Genomic DNA, 16,192 nt, shown 5'->3' with positions numbered 1-16,192 from the left:
GACGCGCCCTGCCTCCTAGGACCAAGACCCCGTGGCCATGGGAAGTCAGGTGGTGGCGACGGCCAAGAAGACGCTCAAGATACGCTACTGCTTCCTGCCCTACCTGTACACACTCTTCTACCGCAGTCACGCCTTCGGAGACACAGTGGCAAGACCACTTTTCTTTGAGTGAGTGCACTGAATTACTTGAGATCAAAAATCCATGGAAGTAAGGTGATCCACAGCTCTGATTACGAAGCAGAGTATCACAACAGTCTAAAATTTTTGACTCCTTAAAGTTCTCTCAGGGCGGCGCCATTTTTTTACCACCGGGCATTTCACCGAGTTTGGCGGAGTAATAGTGGGAGAGGGTACGCGCTTGATATTGATAGCAGACAACAAACCGGATATCCTCAATTTTTGGGCAGCGCCCGTGGGCTGTAGCCAGACTTGTACGCAATGAGTTACAACTAACTGATTACTTGTAGTCAATTACTGTAAAGAAGTCGCGAGGGACCCCTTCACCGGGTGGTCCTCATTACGGCCGCGCGGGGGTGTGGGGAAGAGGGGAAGCGGACGCACCCTGGCTGTCGTTGTTTTCTTTGCTTTCGACGGGTGACCGCGGTCCTCTCGAGCAGGCACCCCGCGGCGAAGACGTTGTCTCTTCCGCGAAGGGGACGTTTTGTTTTGTGTGTGCGCGTGTTTTCTTGTGTGCTCCAGCGTCCCACAGGGTACGCTGGCGACGATCGAGTTTCGGGCCAGGAGTTCTGGTGTGGCGCCACTCTGTCTGGAACCCAAGGTTGTGCCAATGTTACGGAGCTGTCAGCCGTGGCCGTTGCGAACTTGATTGACGGCCGGGTCGGCCCCCAGCTGACCATTGGAGGGCTGACGCCCCGTGACTTCGAAAAAGTTTGAAACCATTGGTTAAGACTTCCCTGAGGGCGAGGTAGTGAGTGCCTTCAAAAGCCTCGGACAGGGCGAGGGAGGTCGATTTTGGACTGATTTGGACATCTGTAAGACCTGTTCGATCCGAGTATGCCAACTTCCCCTACTTTGTACAGTTGTACAGTTTGTAAAATAAATCGGTTCGCCAAAGAACTCGCAAAGTCTCCATCGCCTCCTGAGAACTTCAACGACCATCGGCCTGCAAAACTTGGCAGGACCAAAGTACACCACCAACGAACGAACCAACATTTACTGGCGCAGTCGGCATGAATGGTCTTGAAAACTGCGGAGGCGACTGAAGATCACGAAGGAGACTCAAGTGCAGGCGAGAAAACGGCGCCCACGGCGGACCATCACGTGACCCCGGGAACCCGCGCCAGCACAGCCGGCGGCTAGGACCAGCGGAGTCCTGAACCTGTCCCGAGGGAAGCTACGTCTCGGGAACGAGAGTCAAGCGTTCCTGACGAACCGAAGGAGTTGTGCGTCTAAGCGAGTGAGATCCTGGGAGCCGAGCCAGAGGAGCCGGTGGCGAGGGCCAGCAGAGTCCTGTACGTGTCCCAGGGCAAGTCGCTCGTCGGGTGAACCTCTGATCCTGCGGGGATCAGCCTGTTCACGACGGAGTCATCGAGCCGGCGGCACGGACGACCAGCAAGCAAGCTACATTGGCACGGACCCCACGCGGACCTGCAAAGTAGTAAGCTCAGTCTTGTTTCCCTTTTTGGAAGGGGAGTGGTCGTGTCGCAGTAGGCCGGGGCAGGGCGTATGATTACGAGGTTCGGACATTTCAATCCGGACAAACGCACCGGAGGGACGATGGACGGCGAAGGGACGTCGGGGGAAGGCGGGAGCACCACGACGTTGGTGAGCGAGCGCCAAAGTGAATTCAACTTTGAGGAAGCGAGAGAGCGCATAAAAATTCTCGAGCTCGAAATGGAGCTCGAGCGCGTTCGATCGGCCAACCGCCGCGCCGAGGGGGGCAGACCGGCGGAGACAGGCGAACGTGGAGAGCAGGATGACCTGCGACATTTCTCTAAAGCTTTGTCGGGCGTCATTCAGAAATTCCCATCAGAAGCCGAGGTGCCCGTGTGGTTCGAGGCGGTAGAGACCATCTTCGTGACATATCGCGTACCGAGGGCTATATGGGGCCAGTTGATATCCCCGCACGTGGTTGAAAAAGTTCGGTATTTGGCCACGCGACTCACCGCGGCGGAGCTCAACGACTACGCTTGAGTTAAGGAGACCGTACTCGAAGAGTTGCAGCTCGCGCCCGGTGAGTACCAAAAACGATTCCTTAACGCCACCAAAAGGAGGGAAGAGGCGTGGATGCCATTCGCCACGCGGCTGCGCAGCTATCTCCACTTCTACTTAGAAGCGAGGGGAATTCAGACTAAAGACGAATTAATTGACCTTCTCGTGGCTGACCAGTTGAAGGCAAGGATGTCGCCTGGGGCGCTGAGTTACGTCACCCTGAAAGAGGACCCTAGCTGGCACAGGGCGCCGGAGCTGAGCCGGCTGATCAGGCTCTACGAGCAGGCCAAGGGTAGAGGCGCTGCGTCAAAGAGTGTTGACGCAGAGGACTCATGGGGATCGGGCAGAGCAAAAAACGGGGGAGCCGCGGCTACGACGAAATTCACGCGAAGTCCGGCCGCTAGACTGGGTACGGGCCAGCGGAAAGAATGCTACGGGTGCGGCTCCTTGGACCACTTACGAGCTGACTGTCCACACGCTACGAGTCGCCGGGCAAACGGGAGCGGCAAGGCACCATCTAAAACTGAAAAGGTCACTGCTCAGGTCACCACGGAGCCGCGCTCGCCGCCGCCCAGTGGGCTGATATCGGCCCGAATGGCTTGTGGGGGACGCGAGCTCGACGCCGTTCTCGACACTGGAGCGGACATAACCGTGGTGAGGGAAGCCATGGTGCCCGATGAGCTCAGGACGCCTTGCGGCAAGATCTGCCTACAATCTGCTTTCGGAGAATCTGTGGAGGCGAGTCTGGTGTTGCTGCCCTTAACTTTCCTCGACAGGGGTTCTCCTTTTGCTGAAGTTCGCGAAACGGCGCCTATTCTCTGCGCATTGACCGACCGACTCACGTCTCGCACTGACTGCCTACTTTCCGGAGAGGCATGGGAGACACTCCTTGGAGCAATAAACGCGGACGCGCCGGTCGGAACCGTGGCAAGCGTGGCGGTGGGGGAGGCGGTGCCGTCGGCGGTTAGCAGTCCTGCAGGGGAGCCCGGGGAAGGCGTAGAAACCAAAGGGGACTGTAGCGAAGCAGAAGCTGAGGACGGCGCCGAGACGAGTTCTTTGTCACAGACGGATGAGACTGAAACGGAGGACGCGCTCGCAGAGCGGTCGAAGTTCCGCGAACAACAACTGGGGGATCCCTCCTTGCGCGAAGCGTGGGCAAACGGCCGCAAGGGACGTGCCGGTATGCTAATCAGAGACGGGTTGCTATTTCACCAAGACAAGCTGCTGGGTCAAAAGTTTTATCAGCTCGTCCTTCCAGCTCAGCGGAGACCCGAGGTTATGATATTGGCCCACGAGTCATGCTGGGGAGGGTACCTGGGGTTCCGGAAAACTAAGGTGCGAGTCAAATACAGTTTCTACTGGCCGGGAATCGAGGGCGACCTCCGGTTGCACTGCTCGAGCTGCCATGGTTGCCAGCTGAGGTCCGACCCACGAAAGAGCGATCGCATACCGATCATTCCGCTGACAAGACCCGAGTTCCCACTCCAACAGGTGAACATTGATGTGATCGGGCCGCTCGACACGCCGTCCGCGAGAGGGCACCGGTACGCACTTTGCGTTATCGATTTGTGCACTCGCTGGCCGGAGGTAGTGTGCCTGCGGTCACTGTCGGCGAAAGAGACCTGCGATGCGCTGCTTTTTATCTTCAGCAGGACGGGCATCCCGAGTGTGATTAGTTCCGATTGTGGAACAAACTTCACTGCGCAGCTCACGCGGGAGTTTCTGGCGCGACTCGGCTGCTGCCCTCGATTCTCAACCCCCGACCACCCAGAAAGCAACGGCGCCGTCGAGCGCTGGAATAGGGTTTTCAAGAACATGCTCTTCCATATCATTGAGACGGAGGGCCGCGGCTGGGATCGGTTCGTTCCGTTCCTGCTGTGGGCATACCGAGAGGTCCCGCATGATACCACCGGAGTGTCACCCTTCCAGATGCTGTACGGCCGAAGCCCCACTAGCCCGTTGGCAGTGTTGAAGCAATCCTGGACGGGGGACATCCCGATACCCGTGACACTAAGGGAGGCACCGGCGGAGTACTTACGCAAACTAAAGATCCAAATCGAGCGCGCCGCGGAGGAAGCCTCGTTGACGGCACCAGCCCGGCAGAACGCGTACGCGACACAGCACAACAAACGAGCCTCCCCGAAATCGTTTGAAGTGAGCGAACAAGTGTTGGTATTCGACTCAGCCTGTCCAGGCAAGATGTACCCGAAATGGATAGGGCCGTGCTGTATCCGAGCAAAGTTTCGAGATCATTCGTACTACGTAGACATGCCAGACGGTAAGCGCAAGCTGGTGCACGCCAACAAACTACAACCATACAACTTCCGCGTTCAAGGCATTGGCGTAGCGTTTCAGGAAGATGATGACTTTGGGGACATAGAATGTACCCCACAAAAAGTGAGGTCGTGTCAAGAGGCGCAACTTCCAGAGGATCAAACGGCTCACCTCGGACGAGACGCGCACATCGTTCGCGCGGTGTTCGACAGACACCGCCGGCTCTTCTCGCCCAACACGGGTATAGCAAAGGTGGGAGAACACCGCGTAGCGCTAGACCCGGGGTACGTGCCGAAGCGGGCCTACCCCTACCGCATACCCGAAATGCTGAGGGGAGAGGTCGAGCGGCAGACCGACGAACTGCTAGAGACGGGGCTGATCTACGAATGCAAGAGCCCTTTCGCCCATCCCGTCGTGTGTGTGGCGAAGAAGGACGGCTCGGTGCGCCTGTGCGTCGACTATCGACAACTCAACTCGGTGACGACGACGGACGCATTCCCGATGCAGTTCCCACATGACATAATCATGCGCGTCGGTAGAGCCAACTTTGTCACATTGATCGACCTACGGAGGGGATACTGGCAAGTGCCCCTTGCGAGTGAGTCGCAGCTTGCCACGGCGTTCGTGACCCACCAGGGGCAGTTCGCTTGGCGCGTCATGCCTTTCAAGCTAAAAAACGCCGCGGCAACGTTCCAGCGGATCATGAACTCGGTACTCCGCGGGCATGAACGCTATGCCTGCGCGTACCTTGATGACATCGCCGTGTTTAGTGGAACCTTAGATGAGCACGCGGCACACCTGGAAGAAGTTTTCACGGCGTTAGAGCAGGTCGGCCTTTCGGCAAACGAAGAGAAATGCCAGGTGGCTAAGCCTGAGATCAGGTACCTCGGCCACGTGGTGGGGTCCGGCAAGCATGCGCCGGACCCGACAAAACTGGCCGCCATCGAGGGCCTATTGGTCCCTACCACTAAGCGGGAGCTGCGTAGCGCGCTGGGGCTATGCGGGTACTATAGGGACTACATAGCGAATTATGCGGAGATCGTGAAACCGCTCACCGAGCTAACCAGTAAGAGGGTCCCGAACCGACTGCCCTGGGCAGATGCGGCTGACAAGGCATTCGTGGCACTCAAGAAGGCGCTGTGTGACGCGGTGGCGCTGTACACGCCCGATCCGGAAAGGCCGTATTGGCTTTACACCGACGCCTCGGCTATCGCGGTGGGAGCATGTTTGGCGCAGTTGGGAGAGGGCGGGGAAGAAAATCCGGTCGCGTTCGCAAGTCACCGCTTCACGCCCACGCAGATGCGGTGGTCCACGATCGAACGAGAGGCATTCGGGGTAATCTGGAGTCTGAAAAAGGTCGATCTATGGCTATTCGGCGCCTCCGTGACGGTGGTCTCCGATCACAATCCCCTGACGTATCTGACGCTAAGCGGCCCTCACGGTGCAAAGATAACGAGGTGGGCTCTGGCTCTCCAGAGGTACGACGTCAAAGTCGTGCACCGGAAAGGCTCTAGACACGGGAACGCGGACGCCTTGTCCAGAATTGCAAACGAATGTTGGGAGCCCTGCGACACGGCCGGCGCCCGTTCCGAACTGGGAGGTGAGACGAGCTAGGCGCCGAGCCATAAGCGCTTGAGGGAGCAATCATGTATTTCCTTTCATTCTTTTTAACTGGACTTGCCCCTCACTTTAAGCGTGAAACAAAGAGAGCTGCTGTCAGTGTCGTATGTTGTTTGTTACTTCGCGCCAAGTGCATTCTTTTTTTGTTGTTTTAAGCATTGTAAGCCGTTTTTCGGCGTGGCTCGTCTTTTGGCTTGGTGATAATTTGTGCTTTTACTATCTGCGCCGGCCCATGTGTACGGGCATTGTGATTGTCGCGGAAATAACCGTTTTGGTTTTCCGTAGTTCTGTGTTGTTGTTGTTGTTTTTTTGTTATCGTTTTTTTTTTTTTCGTCTTGGGGGAGGGGTAATAAAACTGTTAGCAGGTCCAAGAAGGACCAGAAACACTCTTGGTGGGGAGGTGTAAAGGAGTCGCGAGGGACCCCCTCACCGGGTGGTCCTCATTACGGCCGCGCGGGGGTGTGGGGAAGAGGGGAAGCGGACGCGCCCTGGCTGTCGTTGTTTTCTTTATTTTCGACGGGTGACCGCGGTCCTCTCGAGCAGGCACCCCGCGGCGAAGACGTTGTCTTTTCTGCGAAGGGGACGTTTTGTTTTGTGTGTGCGCGTGTTTTCTTGTGTGCTCCAGCGTCCCACAGGGTACGCTGGCGACGATCGAGTTTCGGGCCAGGTGTTCTGGTGCGGCGCCACTCTGTCTGGAACCCAAGGCTGTGCCAATGTTACGGAGCTGTCAGCCGTGGCCGTTGCGAACTTGATTGACGGCCGGGTCGGCCCCCAGCTGACCATTGGAGGGCTGACGCCCCGTGACTTCGAAAAAGTTTGAAACAATTGGTTAAGACTTCCCTGAGGGCGAGGGAGTGAGTGCCTTCAAAATCCTCTAACGGGGCGAGGGAGGTCGATTTTGGAGTGATTTGGACATCTGTAAGACCTGTTCGATCCGAGTATGCCAACTTCCCCTACTTTGTACAGTTGTACATAGTTTGTAAAATAAATCGGTTCGCCAAAGAACTCGCAAAGTCTCCATCGCCTCCTGAGAACTTCAACGACCATCGGCCTGCAAAACTTGGCAGGACCAAAGTACACCACCAACGAACGAACCAACATTTACTATTACATTTTATTGTATTTTAACTCTTCAATTACTTTTTTTCTGCCGGTAACGTTCGCTCTATTCGCGACTCCAGCGACCTATAGGGGGCGCCACTACCATAGAAACATGGCGGCTGAGTCCAGGTCGCGTCGGCTCGGCCGGGCCGCCTGAACAGGTGGCGCGTTGAATTTAACAGATTTTCTTTTGTTTAATTCCCAATTTTATAGGTATTTGAACTGAGACGGTTAAGTGTAGCCGGTGCACATAAACTTGCAGAGCATAGTTTTGTTTTCCAAGTGTGTTTTTTGTTCTTTTCGTGTTAAACTTTCGTTTCGGAGATTTCGTTCGAAACCGAAACCACGGGCTCTGGAGAGACGGTAATATGCTAATCAGTTTTGATCATCTAAGGAAAGCGGCAATGACTGCAGAATTCTCCCACCGACGGTAACTCTCAGCCAACTCGCATGCCTCGACCATGCGACTTATCATTCCGCGAAATCGAGATTTTTGTGCGTATCCGCGTTGAAGAAACAGCTTCAGTCGTCTGCTCGGTCAACAGCACAGGCTGAAGGAAAATTACGGAAATTAAGCAAGCGCTTCTTGAGCCGAGGAGCATGTTAACCTGCTGGCGCCTCACTAAGCAGCTGATACTCGTATTTCAATCCAGGTTTTAGTAGCATTCGAAAAGTCATTTTGACGAGCGGGTTATGTATTATATTACATACTATGTCCCACCAAAGCGATATAAGTATATTCTTCGGTTTGAAACATGAGCTTAGTTAACTAGCTATTAGGTGAACTGCTGAATAAAAGTATATTTGACAGACAGAGAGATACTAAGTTAAACTTAGCCAAATGGTTCTAGCCGGTAGCACGGAGAAGAATGCGGACAAACTGAAGAGAATCTTCATTGGAGATTCACGCAGAACCTCTCTGCATTGAACATGACTTCAAATCGTGAACGAAAAAAATTAGTATTTTTGTGGCCGGTCAGCCTGAGAAATGTAGACGTATATTTCTGTTGGCTTAATTCGACGGGGGTATAATATAAATATTGAAGGCGCGATAGGTCATAATGCCATGACAGCTTCTAACGTTGCGAGACGCGTGCCCCACCTATTGAAAGCAGATAATTTCCCTCATTCATCATTTGCAGCGAGCAGGTTTTTCTGAATCAAGTAATTGCGAAATCAGCCCAACTCCTTCAGAGTGGTCCAGAGGATTTTTCGGCGAAAAGCAGCCAAGATGAATAGCCAATGCACCCACCGGCGTGGGTGGCTCAAACTTGAAGCTAACCGAATACAACCAAACTCAAGAAAAGCAGCTATCGAACTTTCCCATTCACTTCACTGCAACATTAGTGTTCCCTCCAGTGAAATGCCTCGTCCGTCGTCCTCCCACTGTTCTACATCCTTCTAAAGAAACCCCTTATCAGTTACCCAGTAGTCGTCACTTTGAATGCGATCGAGACACAAGTAACAAAACGTTTTTCCGCGAATCCTCCCCATCCAAGAAATCGAAAACACGTGATGGAAGGAAACAAACTACTGAGGCTTCGCCACACTAATGAACACTCAGGCAAACTTAAGAAATTTTCGGACCTTCGTGAAATTACACGGCTCGCCACCGCGTCGACAACACGTGTCCGCGAAAGCCACCAGAGACGCGGAGGGGCGCGGAGCGACCCGGACCGGCTGGTTCCCGATTTTTTCGCTTGGTGGCGTCCGTTTCGCTGGAGTCGCGAATTTCAATTACCATTTTAATGTAATCAATTACAAGATGATCCATTATCTTTCCGAAAGAGCTAAAATTTTTAGTTGAATTCATCATCATCATCATTTATTAAAACCTTGAAGGCCATTGCTGGCATTACACAAGGTGGGTGTAACTGCTGAAGAAACATATAAAGGAACAAACAAAAAAGTGGGTTACATGCTGGAAAACATTGTTATATAAAGCAGCAAAAACAGAAGAAAAAAAAACACTTAAAACATTTTTAGGGAAAAACAGCTGATGAAACAGAAAAATACCCAAATAAAACATTTCTATAAACACGAGTTGACTTTACTATTAGTGTAAATGCAGATGGATGGTCAGTTGGGATATGAAAGTATTATAATCTGTCTGGGTCACGATACTGTTAGGCAGGCTATTGCAGTCCGTTATTGTGAATGGCAAGGTGGAGTAAAGAAACGAAACTGACGATGCGAAAATTGGACAAACTTTACAGACGTTATCAATGCGAGGAAATATACGAGTGGCTGGGGATAATAGTGAAGTTCTGATGTCATGGTTATGATAGTAAATCTTGTGAAAAAGAGAAAGGCGTGATAATTTCCTTCTGGTTGAGAGGAGATCAAGGTTAGCTTTCATTCGTAAAGAAGTGATGCTGGTGTCTCGTGAGTAATCTGAAAAAATGAATCTGATTGCGCGATTTTGAAGTGCCTCTATCTTTGTTATCAATGAATGTTGCCAAGGGGACCAGATGGGTGACGCGTATTCAAGTTGCGATCTTACGAGTGTAGTGCAGGCTAGTTGTTTAACTGATGATGGTGCTAGTTTCAGATTCCGTCGAAGATACCCAAGAGAGCGGTTAGCATTAGACAGGACGTGTGTTATATGCGTGTTCCATGAGAGATCGTCAGATAAGTGAACACCCAGATATTTGTAAGATGGACACTTGGTAATTACCTGGCTGCACATGGTGTAAGTGAAAGAGAGAGGACTATGAGCACGCGTGAAGGAAACGAGATTTGTTTTAGAAAAGTTAATTGTCATTTTCCACTGTTTACACCAGTCGGCTATTAGGTTAAGGTCAGCTTGTAGGGTTATGTTATCGTTCAGGTTAGATACAGATCGGTAAATTACGCAGTCATCAGCAAAAAGTCGAATACAGGATGTTATGCGATCTGGTAGGCCATTTACAGATGTTAAAAAAACATTGTTTCTTTATGTTTCTTTATGTAAGAAATCGCTCTGTCTGCTAGTGCATCACTCGTCTATGTTGCACCAGCGTTTGATTTATTGTTACCCCTAAACGACTAAAAAAAATTAGAGGACGCTTAAGCTTTGCCTTTAAAAGTTGGACGCGATAGCGTTATCGGGCCCCGTTCGTATCGCCTTCTCATTCGCTTTTCACGTTCTTCCTGCCAGTGAGCAGGAATTGCGGAGGGCCCTGCCTCGTCAGTAGCGTGTCTGGCTCGCAACCGGAGGGTCGTGGTTCTGAATCCCGCCTAAAATTCTTCCAAATTTTCTTTAAGGCAAATTAATTGCTTTATGAAGTGAAATCATTTGAGACATGAGGCAACCTCTAATTCGCATTACGTGACACGATTTTTAATCGCTTTCATTCCACGCATGACGTCATGTTTCAAGTAAGCGTTGTAAGTTGCTTGAAATTCCCGCGCGAGACCATGTGGCTCCGCGCGATGTCAGAGTATCAGATGTTTGAAAAAACACGACCTTTTTTTCCCCACCCTAAATTTTCACGTATGCGCCATTCAAGGGGGGTCAGGACATCTCCAACCTTCCCCGCCCCCCCCCCCCTTTTCCTCTAAATCCGCCAGGGGGACAACGCCGATGTGCTTCAAGCACTGTTTGCGCATTGTGTTAGTTGCATTGCGCGCTCGGGTGGCGAGATAAAATGGGCAAGCACAGAAAGCTTCCACTGCTATTCACAAAACAGGTATTGTCGGCACACCTTTGTATAAATTGTACAAACGACATTTTGAACGATCGCTCACCCTATGGCGCTGCGTGTCCGCGAGGCAGCGGCTCCACCGTTCCACGCCCAAGGTCAGCGCGTTGTACGCCGCATATTGAAGGGAGCGAAGAGCGGCGTGCGTGCTTTCGCATTCACAACTCATAAGAAGTGCTTAGGTGTACCTTGAGCCTTTCCTTCTTTGTTATGGAATTAAACGTTTCTGACTGACTGACTGACTGGCGTTTTCCAAAGGCGTTCTAAATGCATGGCAATTAAAGGGCTCTTTGCGCTATTACGTAGCCTAACGTGATAGTTACGCCGCCTAAGGCCACGTCACGTCATGGTACCACGTTAGTGTTAGCTGACGTCTGCATCACGTGATGTCACGGTGCCATATGAAGTCATATTACCACGTAACGGTGTAGCGAGACGTCACACTTCCATGTTACGTCACGGATGACCTATAAATTTTATGTATTTAGAGTTCCTTTAGAATGACATCACAGCGCTACCTGACACTGTGACGTCAAAGAGACTGTATGCAGATATACGAAAACTCTAAGGTGTGACCCTATTAATTTAATGCAATTAGAATGAGGCGGGCGGTAATTCTAGGTTGAGTGTTCACTCCCGATATCACGGTTGTCCCGTTTAGTCTTTTGTGCGCGATACATGCACACTGAATCGTTTTGAACACAAAAGGTATAAAATGCGTAACAATATCGTCGTCTACGCTATGAAGCTGACCTTCTACATATGTCGCTTTAAATTAATCCAGGTTTCCGAAGGATGTGAACACGTTCGCCATCGATTCCCAGTTCATGTGGGGACCGGCACTGATGATCCTGCCTATTCTTGAACCGGTGAGAAGTTTCGTTTAACGCGTAAAGAGCGCGAATGACAAACAAGGACACAATAGAGTTCACTGTACTCCGTTACATGCAAATACTGGGAATGAAGAAATAACTCGGCGCCTTATTCCATTTTCGTCTGTTTCTTCAAATATGACGGCAGATGTGTAAAACAAATGATTAAGGCCTACTGTCACTACTGCTTTAACTGCTTCTGAGGCCATAAACAATAAACGTTCCCCCGCAGAACATGACGGACGTGAAGCCCTACCTTCCCCGGGGCATCTGGTACGACGTGATGCTGGGCGCACCGTTTCACAGCGCGGGCGAGGACTTCCAGATGACCCCCTTGAACGACACCCTGTGCCTGCTCATTCGGGGTGGCCACGTGGTGCCGTCGCAAGAACCGGCCCAAACAACAGCAGCTAGGTAAACAAGGTTTGAAATAAACGTGAGGAAGCAAAACAAAATTAGGCCGTAAAAAGATTCGTTAAAAAGGCAGTGCAACGATTTTTGTACTTTCCGTGAGTACTGCTTCGAACTAGTCCTTGACGTTCATCACCTACCAAACATGCGTTAAGGTGCAACCCGACCGATAATGACGTTTTGCCACTTCTTAGACCATTTGGAACTTTTTATGCGTTTACTAGCGTCATAAATGTAATGTCAAATTAAAGAGCCCTTATTTAGCTATACTTTAATGTTTCGACATTATGTTTATCCTTAAATGTTACTTTGTTTTCTAGCGTTTAATCAACCATACTATAACATATTGAAATTTTTTTCTCTCAAGTTTAAACCTCCCAACGTCCACAATAATTTATGTGAACGGTCGGGGGACACAATAATTAAAAAACGTAAGCAATAAACTGTGCGAAGAATGTATATATTAAAAGAAACGATAAAGTTTAAAATTGTGTTATTTTCCCGTGCAACTGAACTACGAATTCAAATTATGAGGCATTAAATTACGAAACATCCTTCAACATTAAATTTTCTAAAATTTATATATCGATATATTACTCGTGAAGTATAGTATTTGATCTCAAACTTTTCCCCTTCAGTCACGGCAAGTTGCAGTATTTTAATATCGAATATAGACGGCGACACTTGTTCTAGGGTAGCTTGATGTGCAATTGCCGGGGTGTGCCGCTTGGAAAGCCACGTGAAGGACAGAAACGGCGCCACGTGTTTGGGTGTCAGGTGCCTGGATGCTTGCATTGAGCGAGCCAGAGATGTCAGATCAACAATCGCGAGGCTGCGCGTACACCACAGCTGCTTTTGCGTGCGCTCTACTGTGCGTGTGTCAGTATATACATGCCTGGCGTGATCCAAATGAAATGAGCGCCATGAAGGGGATTCCGCCACGTATGCCAAAACAAAACAACCCTTTCCAAAATCAGTTTGGCCGCATTGATCACTATCATTACCTGAAGAATGGCATCTGTGCCGTACTAATGGCGGCCTTCTATTGACTGATGAAAGGCGTTGAAGATGCTCCTAAGCGGATGATGCGACGCCTATACACTCAAGAGATTAGTACGATGAGACGCAGGCATAGAATACAAAAGCTTCGTATAAGCATTCATTCCTAACTTAGATTAAGTCAGTCTGTTGGTGGCACACAATCGGCTCTAAAGCCCTTCGGTGTTGAGAATTTTATTGAGGCATCGTTCTGACTGAAGTAACTGGACCGTGGGAAAGTAGCGCCAAGCTTACCGTAAGGTCGCCATTTTGGTCCATTAAATGAGCAATTTCTCCTTGACCTCTTCATTCTTGGTGAGCGGATCTCAATTCCCTGGTGACGGGTAACTTTATAGAGATCGTTTCTTGCATACCGAGAGTTTGCTATTCACGCAGTTTTGAAATACGTAAGAACAATATAGAGATCCGTGGAGATGGGCATGATTGATAAGTTGATGGCATACACAGTGCCAAAAACGCTTATATAAGCGAGGAACGCCTTCAGTATGATGAAGCTTTATTGTGATGTTAGTGCGACTGGACTAGAACGACGCTCTCAAGGCTTCGAAGATTTGAAGGGGCCAAAATGGCGATTGCCATAGTTATGGTGACCACCGATTAGCCAATCACCTTGCGAGGTTTTGGTCGTCTGTATGTAAGTATTTGTTTGTTTTCTGCTAGCATGCAGGGAAGGCAATGGCCCTACCTTCCTCGGATCTTGTGACTTTAGTTCTGACGAGCTGTATATTCGCTACCATTGAAATTGAAGGTGATCGAGAAACAACAACACAGTTACGAATCCTCACTTCGCGAGTGTGACCTTGCCCGAAATTACAAGTTCATTACCGCCATTGGTATCGCAGAAATTAAATTAAAAATTAAATTCAGTGCCACCAGGTGGCACTGAATTTTGGGAAGGGTTAGAGTTCCTGTATAGGCTCCCTACGGGAGCCAGAGTTGCGCATTTGTTTTCCCCGCGCCGCCACGCCGCTATTCGCCGAGATCCATCACGTGAGGAGCAAAGCATCCGGTGGCGTGCAAGAAAGCCACCTTTACGGTCGCTCCGCCGACGTTTCTCTTGCCCCGGCGTATGTTTCCCTGCTTTCCGCCTCCTTTTCCTCCTCTCCTGCTTTCCATGCGCGGCGGCGCGCGCGGCGCCGCTATTCGCCAAATTTAGTCACGTGAGGAGCAAAGCATCCAGCTTGTGCGGGAAAGCCTGCGCTACGGCCACGCGCCGAGGCTGAATGCGCAACTCTGCTACCGTAGGTAGCGTATACAGGAACTCTAGGAAGGGTCACGGGCGTACCAACTGTGGAAGGGGGGGGGGGGGACAAGGGGGCGCTTGCCCCCCCCCCCCTAGTTCTCAGAGTGGAGGGACAAGGCATGTGTTTCCCCCCCCCCCCTCTCCCCCTGAAACAGCCGCCACTGGGCAGGGCAAACACTGGCCGGCGGCACCCAAGGGATACCAAGGGCACCGCCCCCGGCACTGGAGGGGAGGGGGGGGGGGGGGGGGGAGGGTCTGGTTTGCCCCCACTCAAAAACAAGTTGGTACGCCACTGGGAAGGGTCTATTGCAGAAATCATTTTCGTAATCAGACTATGGCTTGTCGGAATGGTTCGACAATATTTTCTTTCACAGCCTCCTGAATAGCGTTTGCCTGGCAAAGTTATTAAAAAAAAATAACAACAACAACATTGAAACGCCTTAAAGTTGCCTGTCCGCAGGCTGCAAATGACCAAAGCCAGGGTCACACTGCTCTGCTCCTACCAGCATACAAAAGACAGTCTACAAATACGAGTCACCGCAATGTCTGTGGTTTGAAAGCCGCGTGCCAAGTTTCCTCCTCGAACTCATTGCCATGCGGCATTCGAAGCAGGAATTTCGCGGTGACTCGCGTTCGAATCTGTGTGCAGACTGTCTTTTGTTTGATGTATAAGCAGTGGGACCCCGGCTTAAGAGAAAGCTAAAAAAAATCTTTTGCAGGGCGTTTCTTTTCTTCTTGCGCTATGGTGGTTGGCCGCGTAAAGCAGTCTGAACCATGACATTACACTCCTTAATTGTGCAACCCAGTGGTGGTCCACGTAGATCATGGTTATTATTGTTGATAAAAAATGGCTATAAATAAACAAGGATTATCTGTCAGTGTTCGAGCAACTTAAAATTGTATATAGATGTTTCTTTTCTCTATTCTACATAAAGTAAAACTCGGAATCAGAGCCCTAAAGTTTGCTTCTATTGCGACATTAACAATCGCCCTTTCCGATTTTAGGACTATATCCACCGCCCAGCGTTCAGTAACTTGATTCATCTTGAATTTAAAAGTGTAGCGGACGAATTGCGCCCTCAACATAATTTGTAATAAAATCTCGACAAAGCTATAACTGGAGCTTTACAGTTTTTGTTTGAATTTACGTTATTTGGAGATAAAGAGTACCAGGTCCTTTTGTTGCTGTTGTTGTTGTTGTCATTTGATGAAATATTTTGGTTTTCCGTGAAAATTTGCTTCCTCTACGACTTGATACGCAGTCGCCTTAAACCCTTCAACCTGCTTGTGGCTCAAAACCGAGACGGGTTGGCCTCAGGAGAGCTGTACTGGGACGACGGAGAGTACATCGGTACGTTACATTTCCCTCCCCGTTCTCGTGAGTGCACGCCACCTATAGTAGCTGGTGCATCAACTATCCAACTCCGCCGTTGTTTGGGCACACAGTCTGAGCACCTATTGAACCCGAGGGTTGTGGCAGCGTTCGCTGTACTCTGCTCAACTCGTATCAAGAACCAGTACTCCATCCGCGCACACTTCGTGCCCTAGAAACGGTGGCCGAAATTTTGTTTGACGAGGTTTTCAAAAGGGTCCATTGATAGTTTTCAGACCTATATGTCAGAAGCTTCCATTGTTCTCCAACGCGAAACTTTCCCGCCCTTGCCCGCATGCACCTTACTAGTATACAATGGCGTACAGACAGCTGGATGCAGCGCTCAAATAGTCGCTTAATTTACATTAAGAAACAAAAGATGATA

General features: G+C 50.4%; 1 protein-coding gene across 1 annotated transcript in view; it reads left to right on the top strand.

The window, feature by feature from the left end:
• LOC8042373 (lysosomal alpha-glucosidase-like) overlaps window positions 1–16,192 on the top strand; it is an 81,556-nt gene that overhangs the window by 57,728 nt on the left and 7,636 nt on the right. The window contains exons 12-15 of the mRNA XM_040501415.1: window positions 20–168; window positions 11,635–11,719; window positions 11,955–12,136; window positions 15,698–15,786. Coding sequence (XP_040357349.1) covers window positions 20–168; window positions 11,635–11,719; window positions 11,955–12,136; window positions 15,698–15,786 — 505 coding nt within the window. The remainder of the gene's footprint in view (window positions 1–19; window positions 169–11,634; window positions 11,720–11,954; window positions 12,137–15,697; window positions 15,787–16,192) is intronic.

Source organism: Ixodes scapularis, unplaced genomic scaffold, assembly GCF_016920785.2.
Source record: "Ixodes scapularis isolate PalLabHiFi unplaced genomic scaffold, ASM1692078v2 PGA_scaffold6__148_contigs__length_123643588, whole genome shotgun sequence".
In the NCBI taxonomy this organism is placed as follows: domain Eukaryota; kingdom Metazoa; phylum Arthropoda; class Arachnida; order Ixodida; family Ixodidae; genus Ixodes; species Ixodes scapularis.
Note: the sequence above shows the minus strand (reverse complement) of the source record. Positions and strands in the feature narration are given on the sequence as shown.